We start from the raw sequence: 22,679 nt of genomic DNA, 5'->3' as shown, positions 1-22,679 counted from the left end.
CAAACATGGACCCACACGCAAGCATGCCATTATCCCAGCATGCACACATTCACAACTCCCAATGTACACACACACGACAGTTAGAAAACAAAACAAAAAAATACACAAAGCAAAACAAAGCTTTGATGCAACCAGTGCAACACTTAGCATCGAAGCTAAACAGGAAATTAAAAAAAATTAATACAAAACAGCAAATTGAAATGAAAAGTAAAACCAGACATTAAAGCACAATTTTAAGGCAAAACTTAAAAGTAAAACAGCAGCGTCTTGCAGTAATTGCCCTGCAGCACAGTCACACGGAAGCTAATTGCATGTAGCAATGCCGCTAAATTTATCTGTAATAAAATTTCTTTTAACATAAAATGGCAACCCACACTGAATGCCCACTAAAAAAAAAAAGCAACTTCTAGACAGAATTTAACAAACATACCCTATGGGTCGGTGGGGCAGACATCAGCAACATCATGTGGCAATAAAATGAAGACTGTTTGGCCCTAATCCACTACTGTGTTTATTAATATTTTTTTGTTTATTACTTATATTTGCAGGACCGAGTCAGCCTGGATTGGTTACAGCATCCAGGATCCATCTGTGGGTTATGTATGGAGTGATGGATCCTCTGTAAATATTGCTTGCTTTTTAATCTGCAACACATTCCTGACTTTTTTAATTGATTTTAGTATTTTTGTATACACTGTATGTTTAGCTTAGATTTTTTTTTTCTTTCATTCAGACATCTTATGAAATCTGGGAAGATGGTGAACCAAACAATTACAACAATGTGGAAAATTGTGCTGAAATCATGTTTTGGTGGGGGCCCAAACGAGGAGAATGGAATGACCTGCAATGTGAGGACAAACGGAGCTGGTTTTGTGAAATTCAAAAAGGTAAGGAGACTCTTAAATGTCACTCTGCTGTGACTGTAATGAAAGACTGTAATGTTGCTGCTATATACCAATGTTTACATACCTCACAATATTATTCCCACTTTAAGTTTAATTTATTAATAAATGCACATTTTTTAACACCATCTAATTTACCATCTTCTTTATTCTTCTTCTTTTGTTTTTGCTATTAAGCATTAGATATTAATACAGTTTAAACAGTTTATACTTAATATACGTAATTACAGATATTTTAAGCAGATGTCTACTTGCAGCTGTTTCGCACTAACAGACCAATTCCATTTTTTATCATTCTTTTATGGTATTTAATTTTTTATTTGTACTTATGTTGGAATATCTCACTTCTTGATGTACAAATGTTTGTAGTTTATTGTCTTTATGTACTACTCTGCATGCTTTAAATTGCACTGGGGATAAAAGTAAAAAATAAATAAAACAGTATAAGGATTTTAGTATTTAAATTTCGACATTTCTTTTGGACTTCTTGCTGTCTTAGTAATCCATTTGAATTGATCCATTGAAGTTTGCTGTGTGGCAATTTTATGTAGATGTTGGATTTAGCTAAAAGTGTGGCATTATGTCTCTTTTACTGGAGTGAACTCAATGTTATATTTTGATATTTATGTATTTTTGGTAATCATAAACAAACATGGCAAACAGTGTCGGCTTGTGCATTTTAAGATAGTACAGCTATTTGCTTGCAGCGAAGGCCCATATGCTTACTCACATCATTATCTGAGAAGAACCTTTTTTTCCCCTAAATTTCTAGGTTTCTGAATTACATCATATATGTATTATTAAAAAGAAAATAATAATAGCAACAACCTTTGCAGTGTCTTCCATGTCCTGCTAAAATGCAGTTAAGCTAGTACTGTAACTAAGATTTCTTAGCTAACTTTCTAAGCTATTTAACTGAGCTAACTTTCCCTGAAAAAAGTATTGTCAACCCACTAGCTACAGTAAATATACAAATAACATAATTAATAATAATTTCAGATATGAGTGCAAATATTTATAAACCTTTTTCAACTATAAGCACACTGCTAGTCTGTGGTTGACTGATTGGTGCTGATACAGTATGTTGAAGATGCCATTCAGTCATGTTTATTATCCTTTCTTAACATTAATAACGTTAACTTTGTGTGTTACAACAAAAGTGTGGCAGAACTTTTGCATTTTGTTATCCCTTTTCATGCACTAACACAAACTAATGGTATAAATTAATTGTTACCAATTTATTATAACCAATACTAATGTTACTTCCCAGTATATTACTGTGGATTTAGTGTATATTTAAATGCCATTGAATTTTAGGTTTACGGTACGTGTACTATAATGGGTATAATAAATTAGGTCATTTTTGTGAATTTAGTATGTTGTATTTTTTTTTTATTGATATAGTGCTTTAGTTTTTGCCAACCATAAAAAATCCAACTATATGTTTAGTAAAGAAATATGTGCCCTGTTTTTCATTTTTATCCCTTTTTTCCTAGGAATTACACCAAATGAAGTGGAAATTACAACCCAAAGTAAATCTTCTACAAAATCTACCTTATACTTACACTATATCTTTTTTCCCTTCTGATTACTTAAAAGATTTTCCTGAACAATTCTAAACAAATTTTCTTCCTACATTTGTAGCATATAATAAAACAGACGATGACTGGATTATATTCAATGACAATCAGTATTTTATCTCTGAATATCCATCTGGCTCTATGAAAGAAGCCAGAATGTTCTGTAAGCAAAAACATGGTGATCTTGTGACCATCAGTGATGAGAAAGAAAGATTATTTCTGTGGCATCAGGTAATATGGCTAATATAGAGCTGCAATATGTCACAGTCATTTCCATACTTAAATGTTATTAATTGTGTAACCTTCGTTATTTTATATACTGTATATCCTAAAGGAAATATATCTTCATTAAATATAATTTAATATTTATTTTCTTTAGGTCAAATTATATCGGGATTATTATATAGGCATGATAGTTGATCTGGATAAGTCTTTTACGTAAGTAGAAAATTTACTGACAGTAAAGCACATACAATATTTTCCTAAACACCTAAACCAAAAATTAATAATTCATTATATGTATGACCTTCAAGGTGGATGGATGGATTCCCAGTTGTATATGAGGCATGGCAAAAAAATCAGCCTGCTTGTCTGAACGATGAGGAGCGTTGTGTAAAGATGACTTTTAATCAAGGTAAGGTCATTGAAAATTATGAATAAAATGTAAAAATTTTGTGGACAACTGACCATCACATGGGCTAGAAAAAAATATCCATGCACAGAAAATAAGGTTGTTATGTTTACCATTCAGGCAAAATTAGATGTAAATTTGTTCCATTCAGGTGTTTTTTTTTTTTCTTTCTTACATCGAATCTCATCTTTTCACTTCTGACTTGGCCTGCTTCCACATGTTTTCCTAAATTTAAATATAGGTCAGATTTTCTTTTTGCAATTTCCTCTTTACAATCTAGCAAAAGAAATCATATTTGGTCAGTAAGTGGCCCTGTTTTAACTGTTGATCACATCCCATGTCTTTTTGCATGATATGAGTGCCTGACCTTCTTAATGCTTCTGGAGATGAATGAGCAAATCTCCATAGCCTTGCTCATATTTGTGCTAAGTCTGATATAATGCTGATAATGCTGATACAGTATGTTGAAGATGCCATTCTGTCATGTTTATTATCGTTTCTTAACGTTAATAACGTTAAGTTATTTTTTAACTGTTTTAACTGTAGCGTGAATCTACAGTATAGTGTGTGGCCTATGGTATGTATGGTTGTGAACTAAGAACTCACACATAGTACTAGCATCAACCCAACTGATGAGATGAATTGTATTGATCACATCCCATGTCTTTTTGCATGATATGAGTGCCTGACCTTTCTAATGCTTCTGGAGATGAATGAGCAAATCCCCATAGCCTTGCTCATATTTGTGCTAAGTCTGGTGTTATACTAATGTTGCTTATTGGTAACTAGTACAACCAGCCTAACAGACAGGTGTCTTCTCAAGGGCTGTGGGAGAGTGTTAATTGTGGTGAAGGATTAAATTTTATCTGCAAACGAAGTGGCGATGTCAAAGTCAATTCCACTGCTGCTCCTATTGAGCCCCCCATAGGAGGCTGCGCTCCTGACTGGATGAAGTTTGAGTCAAAGGTAAATGAGAAATTACATTAAACACACTCTTAGTAAATTCTATCAAATTATGGTAATAATAACTGGTCTTAACATTGGGCAAGCTTAGACAATTTGAATTATTTTGTCTTTCTATATTCAGTCTAGTTAGGTACCCATATTGAGACACAACTACAAACAATCATGTGTAAAAGTTAATAACCCCCGGCCCCCCTTAATTATATGTATCTTTGCATAAAAACCTAATAAAATATAATATAAATATCTGATCATAGCGGACCTTAGTTTTATTGTATTAGTTAATTCTATTAGGCAAATACAACCTCTGGTGAACAACAATATATTGTAGCGTTTTTCACCGCTAAGCAGGCACTTGGAGAGACGGGTGAGCTTCCTTGCTGCCCAATGCAAATGGCTGGGAGTAATTTATTTAACACAGCACATAAACCACACATTGACATTACTAAAGACACACTTCTGACTCACACACACACACCCTGGCCGAAGCCACTAACCCAAACACCTTTCCTCGACAGGGTGAACACCTAACAACCCCTCCCGCAAAGCATGATGGTTACTAGTGCCAAACCCCGCCCACGCCACACTGCCCTCACCCGAGCTGTGACCGTCCCCGGTCAAGATGGCGCACTCAGTCCTGGAAGCGTGACGGTGGTCGGCGCTGGCGTTGTGAACGCCTGAGTCTTGTTGCGGGGGAAGGAGGGCCGCTACCCTCTCCCTGAGGCGGACCGGCCTCCACAGAGTTCGAGGTCTCGCTGGCGTTGGGCTGGTAGGGCGCAAGACGGTCCCGGTGGAGCACGACCACTCGCGACCGCCCCGTCAACCTCACCCGGTAGACTACCTCAGAGAGCTGGGCGATTACCGTACAGGGGCCCACCCAGTGAGACATGAGCTTAGGCGAGAGCCCCCGTTTCCTTCCGGGGGAATACACCCAAACCCGCTCCCCAGTAGCAAAGTCTCGCCCTCGGCTGTGAGTGTCATACACGCGGCGCTGTTTAACACCGGCGTCCGCCAAGTGTCTACGCGCCAATTCGTGAACACGGAACAATTTGTCTTTCAAATAACAAAAATAATCCAACCCAGGCTTCGTGGGTAAATCAGACTGTGGAGGTGGCCCGAACACAAGGTCCACAGGCGTGCGCAACTCGCGCCCGAACATTAACGCAGCCGGCGTCAGCTGTGAGGACTCCTGCACTGCTGTGCGATATGCCCACAGCACGAGAGGCAAATGTTCGTCCCAATCCTTCTGCCGGTCGCTGGTCAGCACGGCGAGTTGGGTGGTGAGCGTCCGATTGAACCGCTCCACGAGGCCGTCACTTTGTGGATGAAGGGGCGTGGTGCAAGTATTTTTCACCCCGAGGCGCTCACACACCGCCGCAAACACCTCCGCCTCGAAGTTACGCCCTTGATCGCTGTGTAACTGCTCCGGGGCGCCAAACCGGCTGAACACCTCATCCACCAGCACTCGGGCGGTGGTGGAAGCACTCTGGTCAGGCACAGCAAACGCCTCCGGCCACTTGGTGAAGTAGTCCATGGCCACTAGCACATACCGGTTCCCGCGATCGGAAATGGGAAACGGCTCGAGAATGCGCGCAACCGCCGCAGCGTTTTAGTGACTCCAAAGTGTCCCGCGCCCGCGTGCCCATGGACCATCCCCAACACACGTGCCCGCAGAGTCCGTGGCTCCAGCAGCTGAAAAGATTCGCTAGCGCCGCACGGCCGTTCCCAGTGGCGGTAGAGTAAGCCGCCCCGCAACACGAGTCGATTAAACTGCGAGTGGAGGGCCTTTTCCTCTTGTCCCAGGTGAGCCACCGCGGCGTAATCCGGTCTCTGGCCCGCGTTAACCCAACCTAGTACCCGCTGCAGTGCCGGATCCTTTTCCTGCTCAGCAATGAGCTGATCACAGTCCATCTGCGGCACCGGCGGAACGACTACAGGTGATGATGTAGGCGACGCAGTAACTCGGCTGCACGCCGGCTCGGTCGGCTGATTATTAACTGGGGCTCCGGAGGACTGCGCAGGGAGAATGTTCTGATTCACGGGGGTCGGAGAGTGTTCGATGTCGCGACTACCCACGCGCTCTTCAACCCGCTCGCAGTGCCGACAACGCTCTTTGCTACACGGCCGGCGGGATAAAGCATCGGCGTTAGCATGCAGTTTTACCGCTCGGTGCTGAATGGTAAAATTATAATCCTGCAACCGCTCGAGCCAGCGCGCTAACTGCCCCTCGGGCCTCTTTAAAGCTAAGCAGCCACACCAGCGAAGCGTGATCGGTCCGCAGCGAGAAGGATTGCCCATATAAATACGGCCTAAAATGTTTAAGGGCCGCGACGACCGCTAGCAGCTCGCGCCGCGTGACGCAGTAATTTTTCTCTGGTCCAGACAACGCGCGGCTGAAGTAGGCGATAGCACGCTCTTTACCCTCGGAAACCTGAGACAGGACAGCCCCTAGCCCTACATCGCTCGCGTCCGTGCCGAGGATAAACGTACGAGACGCGTCAGGATATCCGAGAACGGGCGACGTGACCAGAGCTTCCCGTAACCGAGTGAAAGCCCGCGCGTGCACCCCGTCCCAGCGAAACGGCTGATTCTTTTTCGTGAGCCCGTGCAGTGGACTAGCGATCGTGGCAAAATCCTTCACGAACCGACGATAGTACGAGGCTAACCCGAGGAAGGTGCGTAGCTGCGACACGGTTAACGGTTCAGGCCAATTCTGTACCGCAGCAATTTTGGCTGGATCGGTGGCAATCCCTTGAGCGCTAATCACGTGTCCCAGAAACACGGTCTCTTGCCGCAACAGCTGGCACTTTTTCGGGTTAAGCCGCAAATTCGCCCGCCGGATAGCCAAAAATACCTCCCGTAGGTTAGCTAGCGCGACCTCAAACTCCTTGCCGTGCACCATTAAATCGTCCAGGTAGATGACACAACGATTGCGAGGAATGTCGGCCAACACTTTCTCCATCAACCGTTCGAACGTAGCTGGAGCGTTACATAGGCCGAACGGCATGCGCCGGAATTGCCATAGCCCTTGCCCGATCGAGAACGCGGTTTTAGGTCGCGCTTCCGGGGCGAGCTCTACTTGCCAGTACCCGCTACGCAGATCTAACGAGCTAAACCACGCCAAGCCCGCAACGTGTTCCAGCGCATCATCTATTCGCGGCAACGGATAAGAATCTTTGCGCGTTACCTCGTTCAACCGCCGGTAATCGACACAAAACCGCCACGATTCGTCCTTTTTACGCACCAAAACAACCGTTGAAGACCACGGTCCAGACGCTGGCTCTATGACGCCCGAGTCGGCCATCTCACGCAGCTTCTGCTCGGCTATAGCTCGTTTAGCTAAAGGAAGGCGTCTCGGATGTAACCGAACAGGAGCTGCGTTACCCGTATCAATCGTGTGCTGCACCAAATTAGTATGTGTGCACTCGCACTCATCTACCGCGAAAATGTCCGCGAACTCATGTAACAGGGACTTCACTGTGTCGGTCTGTGTCTGACTTAGCCCCACACTGCTACGCTGCATAAGCTCGGCCATTATTCTCGCTCGGTCTGCTACCGGATGTTTACACGGCGCGTCTACCGGAAGTTCCGCCCCCCGGGTGCGCGCTACTAACACGTCCGGCTGCGCTTTGGGAACTAGCAACCTGGCTAACCCGAAGTTACCATGTAACGTTCCGTCAGCGAGATTCAGTACCGCACCCCACCTTTCCAAAATGTCCAACCCCAAGATACAATCATCCTCAATGTCTGCCACAAAGAATGGATGAGAAAGACTGATTGCACCTACTTGTATTCGCACAGTGCGACAGGCCCGTATTTCCAAATAGCTCCCCGATACGGTGCGAATGGTCAAGGCTGGGGCCGGCAGCATACAACCGCGCTCGCCCTGTTCCAATACTCCCCAGCGCAGCAGCGAAACTGTAGAGCGCCCGTAGCGAAACGTTGTCCAGGCCACAGTTCACGTAGACGCCCGCGCGATTTCCTACACGTCCTGACCGAAAGTTAGGCCCGGCAGTTGGGGAAACAGAGACGGCTGTGGGAGGCGGCTTCCCCCCAGCTGGTTGTAACGACTGCTGGGGTACGCTGTCCTCAGGACGGGGAACGTTGCAGCGGTAGTCCGGCTGTCCTTGGCCTCGGCGTCGTCCCGGAATCTCGGATGCTGAGTCGAGGCCTAGCCGCGACGGGTAGCCCTGTCCCCGGCTAGGTTCACCCCCGAGAATGGGAAAGCCATGGGAAAACGCTCGGCTCTTTCGCCGCGATAATGAGTTACTTTTGTTTTTAACAGCGGGGGTGGGATAGGGGATGAAACACCCTTGCATAATAAATCTGTTCCCTTTGTTGTGCTTGAAATCAAACTGGTCGCTTAAATATGACCAGGGGTTTGCTTCATAAGAATTTGTGGGCATTTCACTTTCAGCTGTGTCTGTTTTGTCCGTCTCCATCATTTTTGTGAATTAAGCTTGTTTGTTCTCCACACCCATCACTCAATCCATTAGTGCAGTGGTTTCCAAACATAATAAAGTAAAATTACAGATTAAAATTACTACTTTAAAAAGTAAAAGTACAAAAAAAATCTTCTCAATTACAGTAATGCGAGTGAATGTAATTCATTACTTTCCACCTCTGGCAATACAAAGTACCTCCTTACTGTTTTCACAGGATTTAAGAAGGTAAGTTGCAGCCAGGTGCTGTTTATTATTAGCCCTTAATTGACTAATCATCAGCAGGTATGGAAACTTTTATAAAAGCAGAAGTTTTGCAATTCGTTGGACTGGAGAATTCAGGTGTGTGTTAACACAATGCCAAGAGGAAAGGATTAAGCAATTGTCAATGCACATTAATCTGGAAAGTTATAAATCCGCTTGCAAATAATTTGGAGTTCAACATTTTACAGTGAAAGAGATTATTCACAAGCATTAAAGATACTTTCCAGTCTTCCCAGGATTGGAAATCCCAACACATTCACCCCAAGATCAGACCATGCAATGTACAAAGAAATACAAAATTAAGACCATACAGGCCACACTGAGCATGTTAAGTGTTAAAGTTCATGACAGGACAATTAAAAAAAAACTCTGCATCTGAATGAACCACATGACTTGTGGATAGATGAGACCAAAGTGAAGATGATTGGTCTTAATGCCCACACCATGTATGGTGGAGCCCAAACACAGCATTTTAGCAGAAACACCTCATACCCACCATGAAGCATGGTGGTGGATGGATGATGACTTGGGTGTGTTTTAAAATCCCAGGAACTGGTCCCCTTGCAGTCATTGAATCAACCATGACCTCTTCTGTATTCAATTCAATTCAATTCAATTTTATTTATATAGCGCTTTTAACAATGGTCATTGTCCCAAAGCAGCTTCACAAGAAAAAATGAAAGATTTTTTTTTTTTTTAAGAAAGAAAAGAAAAGAAAATATTTGGAAGTGTGTATGTGTGAGAAAAATGTGTCTAGATAATAATTAAATGAATGAATGATGAATGAAATGTCTCTGATGAGCAAGCCAAGGGTGACGGCGACAGTGGCAAGGAAAAACTCCCTGAGATGGCAATAGGAAGAAACCTTGAGAGGAACCAGACTCAACAGGGAACCCATCCTCATCTGGGTGATAACAGATAGAAATAACATCAAGTGTGTTGTGCAGGTGAAAGTTCAATATATCAGAAGTTGTGTAGATTCAGTTCAGCAGTAGGTGCAGAGGGTCAGATCACTGGAAGCACAGGAGCAGGATGTGTAGCTCCAGCCATCATAAAGCAGAATCTAGCTGGAGCAGGTCCTTCTCAAGATGACTTAGAAACCTCGCAGGGTTGGCCTTTGTCTACTGAAGCTGGCACAATCTCCAGATGTCTCAGGATGGGTAGAAAAATACAGAAAAGATGGAGAGAATTAGCGTAGTTGCCATTCAGGATAAGTGTAATGGAGTATGAGGTTATGGGTTGAGTTACGCGTATGCCAGATTAAAGAGATGCGTCTTGAGCCTACTTTTGAATTGGGAAACCGTGTCTGCTCCCCGAACAGTGTCTGGAAGGCTATTCCAAAGCTATATGAAAATGCCCTGCCCCCTTTTGTAGATTTTAAAATTCTGGGAATTACCAGAAGTCCGGAGTTTTGTGATCTTAAGGGACGTGGTGGATTATAGCGTATCAAAAGACTGGTTAGGTATGAGGGAGCTAAACCATTTAAAGCCTTGTATGTAAGTAGTACTATTTTGTAATTAATTCTAAATTGAACAGGTAGCCAGTGCAGGGATGATAATATAGGTGTTATATGATCATATTTTCTGGATCTAGTGAGAACCCTGGCGGCTGCATTTTGGACTAACTGTAGCTTGTTTATTGAGGATGCAGGACAACCACCTAGTAATGCATTACAATAGTCCAGTCTGGAGGTCATGAATGCATGAACTAGCTTTTCTGCATCAGATACGGATAGGATACTCCTAAGTTTGGCAATATTTCTAAGATGGAAAAAGGCTGTTTTTGTGATATTGGAAATATGATTTTCAAAAGACAAGTTGCTGTCTAATATCACGCCCAGGTCTTTTACTGTTGAGCTAGTAGTAACAGTACATCCTTCTAAACGCAGGCTGAATTGTGAAAGCTGTTGTGTGCTGGTTTTTGGGCCGATGAGCAATATCTCTGTCTTATCTGAATTTAGTAAAAGAAAGTTATTGGTCATCCAATCTTTTATGTCCTGGACACACTCTGTTAATCTAGACAACTTGGGTATTTCATCTGGTTTTGTTGAGATGTATAATTGGGTATCATCAGCATAACAATGGAAACTAATCCCATGCCTTCTAATGATGTTTCCCAGGGGAAGCATGTAAATTGAGAACAGGAGAGGTCCTAAAACTGACCCTTGTGGGACACCATATTTCACTGGCATTACATCAGACGGTACTCCATTTAGATCTACAAAATGGTATCGATCAGACAGGTATGATCTAAACCATTTTAATGCCTGCCCCTGAATACCTATATGATTTTGTAGGCGGTCTATGAGAATATTATGATCTATGGTGTCGAATGCAGCACTTAGATCAAGTAAGACTAATATTGAGATGCAGCCTTGGTCTGAAGCTAAAAACAAGCAATCTTAACTAGTGCAGTTTCTGTACTATGATGTGGCCTGAAACCTGACTGAAATTCTTCTAGGATGGTGTTTTCCTGCAAGAATGTGCATATTTGAGCTTTTACTACTTTTTCTAATATTTTTGATATGAACGGAAGGTTTGAAATCGGTCTATAATTTGTTATTTCATTCGCGTCCAAATTAGATTTTTTAAGAAGCGGCTTAATAACTGCCAGCTTCAAAGGTTTAGGGACGTGACCTAGATATAATGAAGAATTAATAATGTTTAGAATTGGCTCTCCAACTGTAAGCATCACTTCTTTTAAAAATCTGGTTGGTATTGGGTCTAACAGGCACGTTGTTGATTTAGCTGAGGTGATAAGTTTATACAGCTCTTCCTGTCCTATACCTGTAAAGCACTGAAAATCTAAATGTGAAGCTCTTGGCTGAACTAGATCATGAGATGCTATTAGAGGTTGAACCTCTGTTATTTTCTTCCTTATGCTATCGATTTTTTCATTAAAGAAGTCCATAAAATCTTCACTACTAAAATGTTGTGGAGTACTCTCTGCAGGCATCTTAGGTTTTGTTAGGCAGGCTACTGTACTAAATAAGAAGTTGGGATTGTTTTGGTTTCTTGCTATCAGTTGGCTAAGATGCTCGGTCCTAGCGGTTTTTAGAGCCCGTCTATAGCTGCACATACTGTCTTTAAACGCAATTCGAAAAACTTCTAATTTAGTTTTTCTCCATTTTCGCTCAAGGTTACTGGTTGCTCTCTTTAGGGCGCGAGTATGACTATTGTACCAAGGAGCAAGTGTTTTATCTCTGACTTTTTTTAATCTGATGGGAGCAACAGTGTCTAATGTACTGGTAAAAATAGTACCCATGCTGCTGGTCACTTCGTCTAGATCGTCTGCATTTAGGGGTCTAATAAGAATTTGGGACAGATCCGGTAGATTACTTGTAAATCTGTCTTTAGTAGTCGGATTCATATTTCTAACAAATCGATAACGTGGAGAGACACAGCTAATCTGTTCTACGGGTAGAGTATATCATACCAGAGTATATATACCAGAGTATTCTAGAGACAATTGAGAGGCCATCTGTCTAACAGCAAAAGCTTGGTTAAAATTGGGTCATGAAACCGGTCGATTATCTATGCAAAAGTATACATCAGAATGTCTGAAAAAAAGAATCAAGGTTTTGGATAAATTTTATTGATGATTATTTTATGACACTATTTTGTTATTACAGTGAAACCTAGGATTGCGAGTAACACGGTTCACGAGTGTTCCGCAAGACGAGCAAAGATTTTTAATACATTTTTACTCGTGTGGCGAGCCGCTACAGCATGAAAAGATTTACTAAGCCTTATTGTACCGATTGCGCCTGAATGTCGCGAGGCGGCGCAAGGGCGGCTAGCAGGAGCTAGCAAGTACATAAGAAAGGGTCATAAAACATTAAATGTACTGAGTAGTCTCTAGCAGGTCAGCCGTCAGGAAATACATTCATTCCAATTAAAAAGAGAAAAAGAAACAATTAATGACACCAAAATACCAATAAACCAAATACACTTAAACAGGCCAAGAGAACTTAAAGTACTTAGCCAAAAAGAAAACGAAAAAGAGAAAAAGAAAACAACAAATATATAAACCATACGTTCGACACAGGGCGACAAAGCAGCACGACACCAGATGGATAAACAGTCCCCTTTCAACGCTATTCACGACAGCACTGGCGTGAGATTAACGGCAGCACCTTCACTATCAGCAATTAGCAGCATTAGCTTCTCACACTGTAAGCAGCTGTATCTTCACAGCCCTACAACCAAACAGCGCTAGCGGCACCACTCGATTAGCAACAGCCAACACAACATTAGCAACGAGAGGGAGTTTCCTATGACAAACATGAGAGAGGAAACATTAATAATATGTACACTTCTAACTCTCAGTAAAAGGCAAGTTAAACCACTTATCATTCAGGTCTTCGTAGCGAAAGCACACACAGGCACCGGTTTAGTCAGAGCTGTATCCCATCATAACAATAGGGCACAAGGAAACCTAATCAATATGCAAGAATTAATATTGTTAATTCCTTTGGAAGCTAAAGAACCAACCGGGTTAAACAAACATACCTTCAAGGCAAATGCTCACAGCTACATCAACTGCAGCGCCGGAAAACAAGCTATAAAAAAGTAACAATGAACCTTTTAGGTTACACAAACACATGAAACCAGTTTCCAACAGCCATGTTTAAACAACGCGCTTACCTGCCGCCCCTACAAACACGGACAACAAAGGGGAAACCGGGCGTGACGCAACCCAGGTAACATCCAATCAGGCTTTAAATAGGGAGGTGCCCTACTCTGATAGGCTGATACTGCTGTCACTTACCTGAACCCACTACACTAAAAACGAACAAGTCTTGGTTTACGAGTACCGAGTATCATGTATCACGCAGGCACTTCTTGTTTTGACACAGAGCATCATGTGATCACAACTGAGCCAACGGCTTTTCTCTCTCTTTTGCTGCGAAATTCTATGTAATCGTCTCTTCTGCATCCGTGCAATCAACATTCGTGCACGTGTGTACTGTTTGCTATAACACTGTGACCACATGTGCGTGCGTAAAACGGATCTTTAATGTCTCTAGTGAGACTTGCTTTTGCTTTACACACACGCTGTACACACACGCATACAGACACAAAATAAAATTTATAAAATATAAAGTTTTACGCACGCACATGTGGTCACAGTGTTATAGCTCAGCCTGCTTTTACTGTCTGTGTGCGCGCGCGTCATTGGACACATTGCCACACACACACACACACAGGCCCCTCCTACTTTCGCCTTCGCAGACACACACAGACACACACACACACACTCTTTCTCTCTGCTCTACACAGAAACACGATTCTTTTCAAAGATAAAGTGCAGGTTAATTTGTTTTATTTTGACTTAACAGCAGTAATTCCGTTAGTGTGTCCCTTAATCAAGTGTCATTAGAGAGATTTCTTGTTTATTTTTCAGATAAAACAGTGTTTCGGTTGTTTGCACACGTGCGTGTGTGTGAAAAGAGTGAAGGCAGAGTAAATGTGTAAGACGAGAAGGGGTAGGGGGAGCTTACTTTAGATTCACACACACACACACACACACACACACAGAGTAAATGTGTGGGACGAGAAGGGGTAGAGGGGAGCTTACTTTAGATTCACACACACACACACACAGCACCTGCGTGCACAAACGGAAACACTTATCTGTCGGGATTTATTTTTACTTTTATTTTTAAGTAAAGTGCAGGTTAATTTGTTTTATTTTTACTTTATATTTTGTAATTATTTTTATGTATTAAATTTTTTGGGCTGTGGAATAAATAATTTGAGTTTCCAATATTTCTTATCGATTTGGTTTACGAGGGTTTTGGAATACGAGCCCGCTTCCGAAATGAATTATGCTTGTAATCCAAGGTTCCACTGTATTTACTGTGTTAATTTAATGCAATTATGTATCGATTTAAGTGTTATTAACACACTTAAATTGATATCTGAGTGCACTGAATTAACAAACTAAATAATAATAAAATTGTTAAAAAATAAAAAAGGTGGCAATTAGTCATTTACAAGTAACTATAGGAGGATGATATCAGAAACATGTTTAATTGACCTCTGAATGTAAAGGAAAAACTTCACCTTACCTTCTTATTTAAATCTTGCTCCAACTTTTGCTTCAGTTGTGAATAAGGATTTCAGAAAAATTTTGTCATGTACAGTATTGTACAGAAAAATCAGAGACCACCCTTTTTTACTCAAATGGTCATTCACTACATATATTAGTGTAATTTCTAAATTAATTTTATCTTCCATGAAACAGTCATATTGTACTTATTTATGTAGATCAGTATTACAGTTTAACATTACAAATAAGATATTTCAGATTTTTTACTTATTTACTGTTAAAGATTTGGATTCTAAAACCATACAAAAGTCTTAAATATTGAAAAGTATTTAATCTGAATGAGTCTGGTTTTAAAATAAAAAAATAAACAATAATGTGTACTTTTTTTCTATTTTGCTTGAAATAAATGTTGGTGTCAACACCGCATAACTATTATGTACATAACAACTCTGCTTGTGTCCTTACAGTGTTATAAAATAGAACTGGAGCTGAAAACATGGCGTGAAGCCAGATCATACTGTAGACTTCTTGGAGGAGATCTAACTTCTATTACTAGCAGACTTCAGCAAGGTAAGGCCTAATTTCTGAAATAAGACAGTCAGGCTTAGTTTGGTCTACTTTAATTAATTTGAATTATTGGAAGTCAACGGGTTACAAGCGATCAGATAAAGCAGGACACTGCACAATTGTTGATGGTTTAAAAATTTTAGTATCTGTGTTACTTCACAACTACTTGTGAGATTAACATTTATTGTCACATCAGTAGATAAGTGTACTTTCAAATATGAGCTTATTTTATTATTGTTTTTATTATAAATACAGTGTACCTAATTTACTAATTAACTACAAGATTCAGAGAGAGCAGTGTGTTTTTTTCCCATTCTTCATATTTAAGTCTTTAAATATGCATTACATTCCGATCTTTGTATTTATTTTCATTTAAATGTATTCAAATGTATATCACTTAATTAATCTATCTTGTCTGTGTTGTTCTGAATCACATCTGAACAATCCAAATTTTTTTATTTTACGCCTGCACAGCTAACTAGCTCTTAACAGAAGGCTTAATCCCAAATTGCTCGCTAACCCCTGTCAAGGCTGCTACTTGTTGTATGTGTGACAATGCATTGTACTTTTTGCATTCTTTGCCTTTTTTATTTTAGCGCACAGTAAATCTTCATTTCATTTTCATAATTTTACAGTGCTTGTTTTTTCATCTTTTTTTTTTTTTTACGTAAAGCCTATTTAACCTTACTGCTGGATGGACGTAAGAATGATGATGTATGGATTGGCTTCAGTAACTTGGCAAACAGTGGATATAAATGGACAGATGGGTCTGTTGTCAGTTATACAGACTGGGCCAAAGGACAACCATTAAGATCAGAGGTTAGATGAGAATTTCTTTTTTTAACAAGCAAAATATTTACACTGGCCAGCTGGGGTTTAGAATTCATGTGTAGAATTTTTTTTTTTTTTTAAGGATTTTTTATCATTTACCTGCATGAACTCGTAACAATATACAGGGTGGGCCATTTATATGGATACACCTTAATAAAATGGGAATGGTTGGTGATATTAACTTCCTGTTTGTAGCACATTAGTATATGTGAGGGGGAAAACTTTTCAAGATGGGTGGTGACCATGGTGGCCATTTTGAAGTCGGCCATTTTGGATCCAACTTTTGTTTTTTTTCAATAGGAAGAGGGTCATGTGACACATCAAACTTATTGGGGATTTCACAAGAAAAACAATGGTGTGCTTGGTTTTAACAGACCTTTATTCTTCCATGAGTTATTTACAAGTTTCTGACCACTTATAAAGCAGTTATTAGCAGTTTGCTAACTGTAGCATGGGAGATGGGTGGTCTCGTGGTCTCGTCTTGCATTGAAATCTGCTGCTATAACCCGGTTACTGCGCTTACCAGACATCAACACAATTTCTATCCGCTTCTCACATGTCATTAGTATGTAAACTGCTAATAACTGCTTTATAACCAAGCACACCATGGCCACCATGCCACCAAAGTTTTTTCCCCTCACATATACTAATGTGCCACAATCAGGAAGTTAATATCACCAACATTCCCATTTTATTAAGGTGTTTCCATATAACTGGCCCACCCTGTACACTAGGTAGTATGTCTGTGGTATGTAACAATTCAATTCAATTCAATTTTATTTGTATAGCACTTTTAACAATTAGCATTGTCCCAAAGCAGCTTTACACAATCAAAAAAATTATTTAAGTTTGTATGGAATTTGTGTGGAATAAATGTGTTTGAATCAAAATGGTCAGATACTGTAGTCCCTGGTGAGCAAGCCGAGGGCAAGGAAAAACTCCCTGAGATGGTAATAGGAAGAAACCTTGAATGGAACCAGAGAGCAGAAAATTGATCTGCATTCATAATGTGTGTTAGTTGGCAGGCAGTTCAGGAGAACAGTTGATGTTAATTGATGTTAATATGGAGTCCAGGTAGTTATTGAAAACTCAGGTAGACTTATATGAAATTCCAGGCCTGAACTATCGAACGGTCAAGTCCTCAGAAAAACAGCTGCCAACACCAGTCGAGGCCAGAACCGTCTTCTAGGTAGAGAGAATCATCCCCAGACACGAGACGCATCCCAAAGAGACATACGGGGCATCCATGTAACGAGATCACCAAACAAAAGTGGGGCACCAGGATGAGTCAGACAGGTCCAGAGGGCAGAGGTTGTAACAGTATTGTAGTGCAATGTATAATCCTGTGCAAAAGTCATGTTTTTTTTACTTATATGTTATGTTATAGAAAAGTTTTCTGTATCATGTATTCTACTCAAGAGCGTGAGATGTTACACAGTATACTGCTTTTTTGAGGAAAAAAAGCATAAAGCTGCATTTCTTTATAAAACTACTCAAAACATACTTGGGAGATTTTTTAAAAGCCATATTTGCTTTACCACATTCCTTTGTATGTACCTAACAACAGTCCTGTTTCTGTTTTTATTACAGTGGGAATGGGAAAGTGAGGTATTTACTTACATGCTTACTTTATTTATTTCTAACTTACTCACTTACTTACCTACTGTACCTACTTACAGTACATATTTTTTTTTTATTATTTTAGGAAAAATCTTGCATAGCAATGGGTAACATGCAGAGACCTGAGCAGGGCAAGTGGATAACAAAAGACTGTAATGATACAAGTGGATTTATTTGCAGTCGTGATGTTGGTAAATTGCAATATTGGCACATTTTACAATAAGGATTTTTTAGTAGTGGACATACAATTTTAATTTAAACCTCATTTTTTGTTCCTATTCAGATCATTTTATTAAACCAATTTCAACAAAAATACCTACAACTTTCATCAAGCTTGGAAATGATTCCTACATGATCTTGCAAAAAAACTTGACCTGGAGTGAAGCAAAGCAGCAGTGTGAGTTAGAGGGTGCACATCTGGCAAGTATTCGGGACGTCCTTGCTCAATCTTACATTGAACTGCAGACTTCAAAACTTGGACAACCTTTATGGATTGGCCTTAACAGTGCAGAGGTATGGCACAAGAAAAAAAATACTGAAGAGAAGGATGAAAGATATTTCTGTCAATGTTCTTTACAATTATCAAGAAGGAGAAAAAATATTATAATTCTCTGTGTGCAGACAGATGAGTACTTTCTCTGGATTGATAACTGGCACCTGAATATGGAGAATTGGGGTGAAAATGAACCAAAGAGCAACCAACCCTGTGTTTATGTGGATGTGGAGGGAAAATGGAAAACTGCCTACTGTAATGAAACTTCCTACAGCGTGTGTAAAAAATCAACAGGTGATTGAACAACATGACATGAGTGAATAAAATATACATATTTTCTATTTGTCTCCAAATCAAAACAGTACACTGTTGATGATTTAAACACATTCTCTTTATTATCTTGACAGAAATTGCTCCAACTCCACCAATGCAGTACCCTGGTGTGTGTCCTGGCATAATTGATGTTCAACCAAGGATGATATGGATCCCTTATAGAGGACACTGCTATGCATTTGTGAAAGAATCTGTATCATGGAGCAGAGCCTCCCAGCTCTGTTTGTCAAGAGGTGAGAAAATATTTGTTACGATGATGATTGTTATGATTATAGTTATTATTGTCATGATGATGATGATGATTTTTTTTCCTATTATTATTATTATTATTATTATTATTAAGTAGTAGTAGTAATATCTAATTAAGAGTTAGTAGTATTTTACATATTTTTTTTACATTTTATGTATTTATTTATGATTACAATGCATACAATTGTGTCCACACTAAGATTTTTTGTCCCATCAGGTGCCAATCTTGTCAGTATTGAAGACACAAAAGAGGCAAAATTTATAGAAAATTACATCAGTTTTCTTGGGAATGATCGGGAAAAGTTTTCAATAGGCCTTTTTAAGACACATGCAGGTAATGCTACGTGTTCACTACTACCGCTTAATAGTGTAGATTTAGTGGCGAGAACTTACACGCACATATTCATATTTATTATTTTAGTGTGTGAAGGATTTTTAGTGAAACGTCCTTATAACATGTGTAGCTCTATATATTAGAAAGTTAAATTTTTTTCTTTTACCATGATTATTCATTATGTGGCTAATTGTATTCTACTAACACATTTCATTCGCTCTGTATGTTTAAGCCATTGACACTGTACTGGGTTTGTGTTTGTTTGAATCACACAGAACATTGGCTGTGGCTGGACAGAAGTGTAGTGGATTATACCAATTGGGAAGAACCTACAGAGTATGATGATGATTATGAGCAAGACTGTGCATTTATCTCCACCAAAACTAAACAATGGGGAAAACAACACTGCCTATATAATGATGACGCATTATTTATCTGCAAAATAGTCAAGGGTAATTTTAATCAGAACTATAATAATAATAATAATAATAATTGCCTTAGGAAATCAGATTTTACGACAATCACATTAGCACATATCTGATTTATATCTGATTTATTTCTACATATGAAGGAGGCCTGAAAACGATCTCGAAATATCGCAATGCATGCATTTTTTTCCTGTTTACACGGACATAGAACATATCCGATATGTGTCACATATGAGCAAAAAATCGGAATTGGGTCACATTAACCTGACAGTGTAAACGTAGGCAAAGTCCAGGTCCCGCTGCGAGGTCATAAGACCGGCAATAGATGAGCTCACACTACAGTTGCAAAGAAAAAGTAGGGTTGTTAGGTGAAAAATTAGGAAGGTGAGAGTAGGAAAAATAGTCATTAGAGAGAAGTGAGGTGTTAAGAAGAACTATAAATAAAAAAATATTTAGAAGAGTTGTTAGGATATAACGACCAGAGGGAGTGGGAGAGGGGGTGGCTTTCCTGGTGGACCTGTGAAGAGGTCTTGATCTTCCTGGGGATGGACTCTTACAAACCTCTCTTGAACCATCGATCTTCTCTGTCCCAGATTTGTATATGATCATTCTCATTGGGTGTCTTTTGTCCTTCAAGTAAAGGTACACTGCTGTTTCTGTTCTGATGTTGCTTCTTCAGTGTTGGTACATCCTACTACAGTATGTATAAGTAGTTTTGTCTTTACAATGATCTGAACACTCTTCACTGCACTGGGCCACATATATTATATTGCACTTTTTATGTTTCGGTGTTTGGTATTTGGGGTGGATAAGTCTCTGTCTTAGTATGTTGGTGCGTTTTAAGTGAACTTTATTATGTGATGTTTCCCAAAAACTCAAAATGTTACATTTTACACTTCTCTCCACACTGAGGAGATCCAACAACCTTAACATACAGTAGGAGGATGTACCTGCACAGATAGAGCAACATCTCATCCTCTTCAGGAATACCTTGACCCTGGAGGATCCAAATATGTGGAAACCTACTGAGTTCCTTCAGACTGAAAAAGCTGCTTAAATGAGAAGTGACATTTTTTAACCTGACAAGAAGAAAGTCCGGTTGACATGACTCAACTCTCATAATGGGGGAGAAAGAATATTCTTTATTGATACATATGAATGAACTTATAGCCCGTAGATGTAAACTGACAAGGCGATGACTTGCCAATTTGTACTCAGTAAGGAAACCACTTGTTTAGAATTACTTCTGTTATACAGAAGATTTCAGAGGCATTGAAAAGTGTATTTGTTAGGACTAAATATTTTTTTATTGTTTTTTATTTTTATTGCAGTTGCAAAGCCAACCTCTGCAACAATTGGTCCTACAGGTACAGTAATAACTAATACCTCTTATAAATACTGTAATTGTTTTATAGAAACAAATTGTGCACCGAATAAGGAAATATGTTTTTATGGAATATATTTAATGTCTGCTGGTCTTTATGGTGTACAAATAATGTATATTATGTCACACCCATCTCATATCTCAATGTTGCATACTCTTATTTCTCAGTAGACAAGCCTGTAACACATAGGAGTCTTGCTGTTGTGGCTGTGGTCATAGTGATTGCAGTGATATCTATGGTGGCTGCATTGGCTTACGTCTACCGGAGAAGGACTCGCAACTGGGCGACTGCATCGTTTTTTGAGAACCCAATGTGTTACACCACAGAAACCTCCTCACCAGAGGATAAAGATAATAAAACATTAGTTGACCAAATGGAAAATAATTACTAAGTTACATGAATGTGATTTGTAACACAATATTTCTTATAATATTTTTCCTTTAAATATTCAGCTAAATCCAAGGCAGACATTTTGGAAAATATTTAGCATTATTTTCCATTTTATGAAGTTAAAAACTGCCAAAAAGGTTAGATGGAAAGGTATCAGAACACCCAGCAGAGTGGGCATGGGGCCAAGCAGGCAAAGAGTTTAAGATTCAACATTGCATTTAAGGTTGTTGCCTCCAAATTCCCCGATCCCAATTCTGTTACAGATAAACGTAGTTTGTTGGACAAACAAGCACATTCCACAGGCCCCCACCCTGCAACCCACAGCACGCAAAGTATCTGCTGCTAACATCTTAGTGACACAGAAACACCAACTGAAGTCTTGTAAAATCATTAGAGCTGCCATGGTGGCAAATGGAGAACCTAAAACATACAGTATGGCACTGGGTTTACATGTATGCCTGTTTGGTATTCATATATACTTTAAAAATCTTTTTGTACACATTGGTCAGACCAGTAACCAATTTAAGAAAAACATCTGTCAGTATGTCTACATGTCTGTCCAGGCAATTTTGTCACAGCAGCATGCAAAACTGACTGGACAGAATTTTTTAAAACTTAGCCGTTCCTTTGGTATTTGGCTGAAGTTAAATCTGTGCCATAAATAAAATCAAAATGTTGAGTGGAAGAGATGTTATAAGCTTCAAGGTGGGCGTGGCTATATGCGTCACTCAACAGAGCCAATCAACACGATAGTTTACCGTGTATACAGAGAGTACTGTATGTGGAAGACACAGAAACGACCATAATGCACCTACAAAGTGCTCTAATCCTCACAAAACACAAACAAACCTGCAACACAGCATGTCTTTCTGTAAGGTTTTATAATATCGTAAGACATTGTACAGTAATCTAATAAGAAGATTCTTGTGCCTTGAGAACAGTCCCCTCACTGTGCTTCCTTATGCCTTATGTGGTAACACCTTCTATATCCAGTATCCAGACTAATATACATCCAAATGGCTCTTGTCTGCTAGAACCCTTTTGTTTAATTTGTCTGACTGACATGTTCTGATGTGACTGGTTCTTTTGATGTTCGGGACGTAGCATCGTTTAAATGTGCTTACTTTGCTGTGAATAAACAAAGATCTTAAGACATCATGTCTGCATGTGTGTGTGTGTGTGTGTGTTTGTCTCTCCTGGTCGATCGGGCCCG

General features: G+C 40.0%; 1 protein-coding gene across 1 annotated transcript in view; it reads left to right on the top strand.

Annotated features, from left to right (window-relative positions):
• Positions 1-22,199, top strand: part of LOC128526145 (macrophage mannose receptor 1-like) — a 38,258-nt gene extending 16,059 nt beyond the window's left edge. Inside the window, exons 14-31 of the mRNA XM_053497738.1 lie at positions 549-621; positions 734-887; positions 2,399-2,434; positions 2,547-2,713; positions 2,862-2,920; positions 3,016-3,116; positions 3,937-4,079; positions 15,304-15,406; positions 16,077-16,222; positions 17,825-17,842; positions 17,940-18,045; positions 18,138-18,367; positions 18,476-18,641; positions 18,755-18,913; positions 19,147-19,263; positions 19,539-19,715; positions 21,023-21,058; positions 21,247-22,199. Coding sequence (XP_053353713.1) covers positions 549-621; positions 734-887; positions 2,399-2,434; positions 2,547-2,713; positions 2,862-2,920; positions 3,016-3,116; positions 3,937-4,079; positions 15,304-15,406; positions 16,077-16,222; positions 17,825-17,842; positions 17,940-18,045; positions 18,138-18,367; positions 18,476-18,641; positions 18,755-18,913; positions 19,147-19,263; positions 19,539-19,715; positions 21,023-21,058; positions 21,247-21,467 — 2,212 coding nt within the window. The 3' untranslated portion in view covers positions 21,468-22,199. The remainder of the gene's footprint in view (positions 1-548; positions 622-733; positions 888-2,398; positions 2,435-2,546; positions 2,714-2,861; positions 2,921-3,015; positions 3,117-3,936; positions 4,080-15,303; positions 15,407-16,076; positions 16,223-17,824; positions 17,843-17,939; positions 18,046-18,137; positions 18,368-18,475; positions 18,642-18,754; positions 18,914-19,146; positions 19,264-19,538; positions 19,716-21,022; positions 21,059-21,246) is intronic.
• Positions 22,200-22,679: the final 480 nt, after the last annotated feature.

This window comes from Clarias gariepinus, chromosome 1 (assembly GCF_024256425.1).
Source record: "Clarias gariepinus isolate MV-2021 ecotype Netherlands chromosome 1, CGAR_prim_01v2, whole genome shotgun sequence".
Classification (NCBI taxonomy): domain Eukaryota; kingdom Metazoa; phylum Chordata; class Actinopteri; order Siluriformes; family Clariidae; genus Clarias; species Clarias gariepinus.
Note: the sequence above shows the minus strand (reverse complement) of the source record. Positions and strands in the feature narration are given on the sequence as shown.